Source organism: Arachis ipaensis, chromosome B2 (genome assembly GCF_059453495.1).
Source record: "Arachis ipaensis isolate K30076 ecotype BB chromosome B2, ASM5945349v1, whole genome shotgun sequence".
NCBI classification, from domain to species: Eukaryota; Viridiplantae; Streptophyta; class Magnoliopsida; order Fabales; family Fabaceae; genus Arachis; species Arachis ipaensis.
This window is the reverse complement of record NC_142437.1, coordinates 124,408,711-124,417,266: the sequence shown is the minus strand read 5'-3', so window position 1 is coordinate 124,417,266 and position 8,556 is coordinate 124,408,711. Positions and strand designations below refer to the sequence as shown.

The following is an 8,556-nucleotide window of genomic DNA, read 5'->3' as shown; positions in this document are numbered from 1 at the left end:
TGCATAAATTATAATTTACACAACATTCAAAAGCAATTCAATAGAAATAGGTGAACTTTTGAAGTATGACTTGTTTTTTTGGTATGTATATAATAAATAATAAAATAAATTTCATTTTGGTAGATCATAAATATTAAATGCTAAACATGCAATATGGGAGGGAAGTTGGATGGAATGGATACTGGATAGGTCAGAGGAACCAAATTTGTTCTTCCCACTCAAATAAGGGAAATGAGGGGAAAAAAAAAAAAAACCAAAAACCAAACCAAATTGCTAAAAATGGTTTTAAACAAAATATTTTAGTTATAGTGAAAAAATTATTCTTCCACTCAAATAAGGGAAATGAGAACAAAAGAAAAAGAAAAAATCAAACCAAATTGTTAAAAATAATTTTAAATAAAATATTTTACTCGTGTCCAAAACTAAAAATATTCTAATTCAAAATCTAACTCAACTCATTTATTATATTTTTTCAGTTTAAATTGATATTTTTATTGACTTTTATTTTTTGAGGTGATTTTTTATTGAAATTATTAATTTTCGTATATATATTTATAATATTTATTGAATATTTTTATAGTATTTAAAATTATATAATAAAATATTGGGCCATAATGATGTATGATTCAAGGTTTATGAACTTAAATTGGTCCGGGTTTTGGCTCAAACCGACCCGGATAAGTACAACCCGTAACCAATTGAAAATTCGGAAAAAATAAAAAAAATTAAATTAAACTTCACCGCTTCAATTTCACTCTCTCTCCTTCTCTCTCTCTCTTCTCCAAACCCTGCAAATTCTAGAGAGAGAAACAAAAAAGCAGAGAAGGAAAAAAAAGCTTCAACAGTAGTGAGAGAAACACAGATAAGAAGAAGAAAACAAAGAGAGCAAAGAAGAAGAAGAAGAAACGAGAATTAACGAAAGCTTCAGTTACTCGCACGAAGATCTGAAAATAGAGTTCGCGGAAACTTACTCGTATGGAAATGCCCGCACGAAGATCCAACTACTCGTTACTAACCCAAGTTCCCGACGACCACTTCTCCGGAAGCGGAGGCGGCGGGGCAGGTGGCGGAAGCACAGCGCCGTCGTCCTCCGGCGACGGTAAAAACAGCAGAGGAGGGAAGTTTGAGAACAGAGGAGGCTTCGATTGGGACCTCGTCGGCGATCAGAGGGCGACAAACCGGATCGGTAACGTTCACTCCTCGATCGGGCTGCAGAGGCAGTCAAGCGGGAGTAGCTACGGCGAGAGCTCGCTCTCCGGTGGCGGCGGTGACTTCTATGCTCCGACGCTGTCGACGGCGGCGGCGAGTGACGTAGACGGTTTTGGATACTACCACGAAGATGGTTTTAGGGTTGGTGAGCTGAGAACGAGGTTGCCGGAGGCTTCAGGAAGGAGTGCCGGCGGCGGGGGTGGCGGCGGAAGTTCGTCTGGGAAAAGCTGGGCGCAGCAAACGGAGGAGAGCTACCAGCTGCAGCTAGCCCTGGCGCTTCGGCTCTCTTCCGACGCCACGTGCGCTGACGATCCGAATTTCCTTGATCCGGCGCCGGATGAATCGGGGATGAGGTCTTCGAGCTCCGCCGAGGCGGTGTCGCATAGATTCTGGGTTTGTAATTTGTTGATTCTGCACTCTCTCATAACATATATTTGGTTTTTGAATTGAAATGGAAGATATTGAACAAGCAAACTTTTGGCCGGAGTTGTTATCCGTAACTTTCAAATGGATTAGTGTTCTTCACTCTCTTAACTTACTGTGACTTTTCATGAAATTTTATGGATTCTGGCAACAATTCTAGGAAATAATTATGGCTAGGCATTGTTACTGTTTCAAATTAGGTTAGAATCAGAATGTGCTGAGGAAATCGCTAGCAGGAAGCATTATTATCGTTTATTGAGAGATGAAGTTAAACCCTGAATGTTAGATTGTTGTCTGAACTATGCTTAAGAGTATATGATATTCCCCCCCCCCCCCCCCCCCATTCCTTTCGCTCTCTCCCCCACCCTATTTTTCTTTTTGAAAAATTTTTCAGGGTGTTTGGGAAAGTAGACGGAGGAAACTAGAAATTGTTTGATGACTTTCATGTGGATAATTTGCTTCACTTATTGGTTGATACGCAATTGCTGATTTATTGTCTTATTAATTGTGTGCATCAGGTGAATGGTTGCCTGTCATACTCCGAAAAGGTTCCTGATGGCTTTTACCTAATTTATGGGATGGATTCCTATGTATGGACAGTGTGCACTGATCTGCAAGAAAATGGCCGAATTCCATCAGTTGATACACTTAAGTCTGTGGACCCTGGCAGTGATTCTTCACTTGAAGTAGTTTTGGTGGATCGGCGAAGTGACCCTAGTTTAAAAGAACTGCTAAACAGAGTACATAGTATTTCTCTTAGCAGCATAACACCCACCGAGGTTGTCGATCAACTTTCCAAGCTGGTTTGCAGTCGTATGGGGTAAGCCTTCTTGGTATTCTTGGCCTAACCTAGTTAGCCTAGTGTCTGGTCTGTCAGTCTAACATGATTTTATTGCTATAATAAGGGGTTCAGCTTCTGTTGCGGAGGATGACTTCTTTTCCATCTGGAAAGATTGCAGTAATGATCTGAAGGATTGCTTAGGCTCTGTCGTTGTTCCCATAGGTAGTCTATCTGTTGGCCTCTGCAGGCATCGTGCTATATTATTCAAAGTAAGGCTCTACTTCTCTGTGGGGCTTTAAGGTTATGATTATGTATGTTGGCTAAGTTGACTTGTTTGTTCTATAGCACGTGCCACTAACCATATTTAAAGCAGTGTTTTTGGAATGACATGCTTTTTGTTTAATATTTTTCAGGTACTAGCCGATGCCATTGACTTACCCTGCCGAATTGCAAAGGGCTGTAAATATTGCAAACGGGATGATGCTTCATCTTGTCTTGTCCGATTTGGGCTTGAGAGGTATATGGTATTTTTGCTATGCATGTATACTTTTCTGTTTATAATTAGAGCTTCATTCCGAAAATTAGTTTGCATGGGTTATCATGATGGTTGTGCAAAGGTGTGACAGGGCATAAGTCTGTGGTTAGCCTGAATGTTCATTGACATCTAAATTAGATGTTCCCCAATATAATAGTAATCACACTTGGTTTCTGATATACTTAATTACAGGGAGTATCTTGTTGATTTTATTGGGAGGCCAGGATACTTGTGCGAGCCTGATTCCTTGCTCAATGGTCCATCTTCCATCTCATTTTCTTCACCGTTGCGCTTTCCCAGACATAAACCAGCTGAACCTACCATTGATTTCAGGTCACTGGCCCAACAGTATTTCTCTGACTGTCAATCCCTTGAGCTTGTTTTTGAAAACAGTTCTGCAGGTAGTTTCTCATGTCTTGCAATATATACTACTTTAAATTTGGGTTTCTGATATTATCATTTCATTTTTTCCACTTATGTGATATATATTCAATTGTTTTTCTAAATAGTACATGCATACGGTACAATGAGTAGTGGATCTAATTTTTGATAAACTTGTTACTCGACATCTATAATAAGGCCAAAAAGCATATCTTTGCATAGTCCTTCATGTGAGGTGGACATTAGTTGTAGTTTTGTACGTGATTCTGTAATCTGGTATGCACTTATGCACATATAATTATTGTTACACCTGAACCAGTTGCTAGTACAGGATACCCTGAATTTTGTATCACAGGAGGTGTACTGATAGATTCTGGATTCTCCATTTCAGAACAGTTCGATGGAAAGTGCAAGGACAGGAATAACCCTAGGCCTAATTCAAATGATAGCACCATAAGTTCTCACCTACCTGTACATCCACATGTTTTGCATCCAAGCACAAGTGATCAAGGTTCTGAAGCATTCCAATCATGTAGCCCGCAGAATATTTTAGACAGTAGCAAGGATCCACTGCCTGTAAAACTTAAGCGTCCAGTTGGTATACAACCCCCATTACCTCCACGGGAGTTTTCACTTGACATGGAGGATTTGGACATACCGTGGAGTGATCTTGTTTTAAAAGAGAGAATTGGATCAGGTATATCTCCTACTTTATAAATTATACTTTATTTTTTCCCTATAAAAGAAAGCTTCATTTTTTCTGGTGACGAAACAGACATATCTTAGAGAGAAAATAACCCGGATAAGTAGAATGGATAACATCGTTAGCGATGGCAAAAGAAGAATACAAGAATCAAGCTCATAACTTCATAAGTACAATACTGTTGCCAAGCCAATTACATAGTTGACAGGGAGGTTCCCTTAAAGAATTTATGATTTGAATGAACACCATAGTTCATAGGGAAACCATCAGAACAATCCTTCAATTAAATAAAGAGCTATGAAAATATCACGCAATGATAAAATTTTACCTTGCTCCTACAAATCCTCTTATTATAAGTATGATCTGATACAGACCTAAATGACACATTAGTTACCATTTAATAAATATAGGTAAGATCACTTGGTTCTTCTTGAACCATTATTTGCGTAATTGGTATTAGCATTTGTTAATTGGAAATAATCTGTTATATTTCAGGTTCTTTTGGGACTGTACATCGTGCTGAGTGGAATGGCTCAGTAAGTATCTCTCTCTCTTCTCTCTCTCTCTCTCTCTCTCACACACACACACACACATGGTTGTTTGACTTGTTTCTGTTGAAAGTATTGGGATTGAATGTAAAGAGATATCAGATAATCTATTTAGGCAATAAAATGAAAAAACAAATAAATGATATATTGTGAGACAAATGACTAAGATTATGTTCATATTTATATGAAAAACTTATATCAAGTACAAATATAGTGAAATTAGTTCAAGCCTCATGCCAAAATTTGTTAACTGTCTACCTCGTCCAAAACATTACAAATTGCAGGATGTTGCTGTTAAGATTTTGATGGAACAAGATTTTCATGCTGAACGTTTCAAGGAATTCCTGAGGGAGGTATGCTCAAAGGAATATAAGTTCTGACCATGTTTAATGTAGAGGAAATGCCTGTTGCTCTTCGAATATAATTTTTTGCCATTGATTTGAGTTATACTTCTTTTGCTAGGTTGCAATAATGAAACGATTGCGGCATCCAAATATTGTTTTATTTATGGGCGCGGTCACTCAGCCTCCTAATTTATCTATTGTCACAGAATATTTATCCAGGTTTATGAAACCTCTTTACCTGTCTTTCATCCTCTCTCCTGAAAAGAGTTTTTATTTTTTTTAACTTTTTTAATATTTTTTATGGCTATAGGATATTTTAACCATGAGATTCTAAGTGATTTTGAACCGAGTGCAGGGGTAGCTTATATAGGCTCTTGCACAGACCTGGTGCCAAAGAGGTGCTGGATGAGAGGCGTAGGCTTAGTATGGCTTATGATGTGGTATGCATTTAGAAAATAAATATTATTTTTCTGCTTCATTTTAATATTTTAAATTTGTAATGTCATAACCCTTGTTTTCTTTGGTAACAATATCATTTCTCATTTTAGGCAAAGGGAATGAACTATCTTCATAAACGTAATCCCCCAATTGTTCATAGAGATCTGAAGTCTCCAAACCTTCTTGTTGACAAGAAATACACAGTGAAGGTAATAATGGATATCTCTCTAGTACACCAAATAGTCAAATTTGCTACTTAAGAAAGTTTTCTTGTACCTTTTTTTCTAGGTTTGTGATTTTGGGCTCTCTCGATTAAAGGCCAATACATTTCTCTCATCCAAGTCAGCTGCTGGAACTGTAAGATGCAGACATATATCTGTTTTTTAAATCCTTTGTCTAAGAGGTTTGTTTCTATAGTTACACATTTAATTTTTCTCCTTTCCCTACCTTAGCCTGAGTGGATGGCTCCAGAAGTTCTTCGTGACGAGCCATCAAATGAGAAGTCAGATGTGTACAGCTTTGGCGTAATCTTGTGGGAGCTTGCAACCCTACAACAGCCATGGGGTAATTTGAATCCAGCACAGGTTTGTTGTTTACCCATCATAAATAAAATTATAGTGTGCTTAGAGTTTTGTTATGATTATATTGCTGCAGTTCATGTGGAAGATTATTTAGATTGATACTTGCGAGCATGAGAATATAGTCTACAATGTCATGCTGCTGAAGTGGTGCTAATAAAAATATGAAAGTTATGTATATAGGATGAAGCTAGTATCAATTGAGAGAATGCAACATCTCATGTTTCTTATGGATATTTCAAGTCATGTGAATAGAGAGATAGGCACAACTCACACAAGTGTACATTAAATGGTTAGGATCCTGTTAAAATTTATGAAGCTAATTTTAGTGGCTGTTCTTCTTGATCATAATGTGATCATGAGGATAAAAAACACGAGACTATCAATTTTCATCAAAATGGCCAGTGTGGATGGATTGATGGAGTATATAGAAGTATTTTATTATTGCAGGTTCTTAGTTGACTTCAGAGCATTATCCTGTTTCATGATGGTCTGGTTCAACTTGCATATAGTGCTTCTGTATTGCTTCAGTCTTCACTGTGCATACTGTTTCCTTGTAGGTTGTAGCAGCTGTTGGCTTTAAGAGGAAAAGACTCGATATTCCACATGATTTGAATCCCCACGTAGCTGCACTAATTGAGGCTTGTTGGGCTGAGTGAGTTCAGATACATCATCTATCTTCGAATCCCGCCTCAATATTATGACTTAATTGATATACTTTTTTTTACTGCAGTGAGCCCTGGAAACGCCCTTCTTTCGCAAGTATTATGGATTCTTTGAGGCCATTGATCAAAGCCCCTACATCTCAACCTGGTCATCCAAACATGCCACTACTTACATAATGGTTGGAAGCCATTTTGTTATCCATGCACATACCACAGGATTTTTATTGGTTTTGATGTCTAACAGGATTACACTGTTTTAATTGTCCTAGGTACGTGCCAAATTCCGTTGTGATCTTGCCAAATCCTTGTCTAAACGATTGTGACTTAATTGTTTTTTTAACTTCTAGTATAATTAATGCTTAATCTTATATTTGCAGGTCAATTTGTACATCTCTGTTCTAATTCTGATTTCAGAATACTGATTTTCAGCCCAATGCAAGGTTACTCCATCTTTGTTCCAACAAAATTGTTTGATTAGGTGATCTTGTAATTTGACGAAGAAATGTTTGATTATTTTTTTTTCTTCTTTCATGATTTTGTATGTAAGAAAATTTTCCCCTTGTAATTACATTCACTTAATGATAATCAGCTTTGCTGGTAATTTACGCTTCACTATTCTTTTGGGCCAGCTTTTCATTTCATTAACTGAATCTGGCGGCTTCACTAGTCAATCTTGTTTGACTATGTCCCTTCATTTCCTTATTTTGTAGAGATTCTCTTTTTCTGAATCTTCCAACAAAACAAATGGCAGCAGCAAAGGACAACTTGGTTCTTTTTGAAGTTGAGAGTAGCAGTGAACAAGAATTAGGGGGCACCACAAATACCATTTGAAAGTGGTTAGTAACCCTTTCAATCCAAATTGGTCCCCTCACTATTCAAAGTTCAAACCACTCACACTCGCTTCCACGGTTCACACGGCTTGTACCTATAATTTCTGTTATTAATATTAATGGCTGCCATTTTCACAATTCTTACTCTCGTTATTCTTTTCGTAATGGATTATTCATAGTTCATAAGTCACAACACATTATAAATCCAACAAATTTTACGCTAACCACATAACAAAGTTAAGTTTTAAAAAATCCCATGTTTATGTTATTAAAAGACTTGAACGAGAGTTCGTCTTACAATTTGCAAGTGAAAATAAAGCCCATGAGATATGACCCCACAATTTAGCTATTCCAAATCGTTTTGCTGGCACGTTGATCTAGAATCTTCGTTCAATTAAATTCTAACTCGGTTTTGTAAAAAGCAATTATGAAAGTCAATGTTATATATTAGACACTAAGATTTGTCAGAATTTTATTGGCAAATTAATAGGCCAGTAATAAATGAAGCGTGTCTCGCAACTAGAACAAAATCTTATTTACATTTTCTGATTTTCCACTTTTTCTTTCCTTATTCTTTTTTCTCGTTTTTGTGATTGGGATTTCAATCCGCACAACACTTCATCAAAGAAAATATTGACGTGAGTAAAGAACGAAAAACTCACGTGTTTTTAGACCTTCAACAAATAAAAGATCTAGTCTACCCAAACTTTAATTATTAAAAGGAAAAAAAAAATTAAAAATAGTATAAAATATCTAAAATAAAATTAGTTGGGTCCATGAAATCATTATTACCAGACAAGATATCTGAACCCAAAACCAAAACCAAGTATACTTCTCTATGATTGGCTAACACCCTTGTGGCCAGTAAAAACTTGGCTGAACCCTTTCCCTTCTCCACTAAGCATTAGACCTTAGACCAGACAACTTGCACCAACCAGAATCCAAGCCACAAAAACACACACTCTCTGACCACCAATAATATCTAATCCACCTAGGAACAGAAACAGTATCTGAGACCAAACAACAAAGACAGAACAAAACTTCCATCTATGACAAAAAATATCTCATGACACACCTGGTCCCACAAAACCCCGTGACAATCTACAACCAGATACTAACTG

At 37.1% G+C, this 8,556-nt stretch overlaps 1 protein-coding gene across 3 annotated transcripts; it reads left to right on the top strand.

The window, feature by feature from the left end:
* Positions 1–727: 727 nt before the first annotated feature.
* Positions 728–7,625, top strand: CTR1 (Protein kinase superfamily protein). 3 transcript variants are annotated; one of them, XM_088504334.1, is made up of 17 exons: positions 728–1,602; positions 2,151–2,452; positions 2,538–2,682; positions 2,827–2,930; positions 3,141–3,349; positions 3,721–4,026; positions 4,528–4,568; positions 4,865–4,933; positions 5,043–5,143; positions 5,280–5,364; positions 5,473–5,571; positions 5,651–5,719; positions 5,815–5,946; positions 6,501–6,595; positions 6,674–6,874; positions 6,983–7,045; positions 7,316–7,625. In XM_088504334.1, the coding sequence occupies exons 1-15, from the start codon at positions 976–978 to the stop codon at positions 6,780–6,782; spliced, it is 2,493 nt and encodes an 830-aa protein (XP_088360460.1). In that variant the 5' UTR covers positions 728–975; the 3' UTR covers positions 6,783–6,874; positions 6,983–7,045; positions 7,316–7,625. The 3 variants fall into 3 exon arrangements, with proteins under 3 accessions (XP_088360460.1, XP_088360459.1, XP_088360458.1); XM_088504333.1 differs by having other exon boundaries at positions 6,983–7,083; XM_088504332.1 differs by lacking the exon at positions 7,316–7,625 and having other exon boundaries at positions 6,983–7,215.
* Positions 7,626–8,556: the final 931 nt, after the last annotated feature.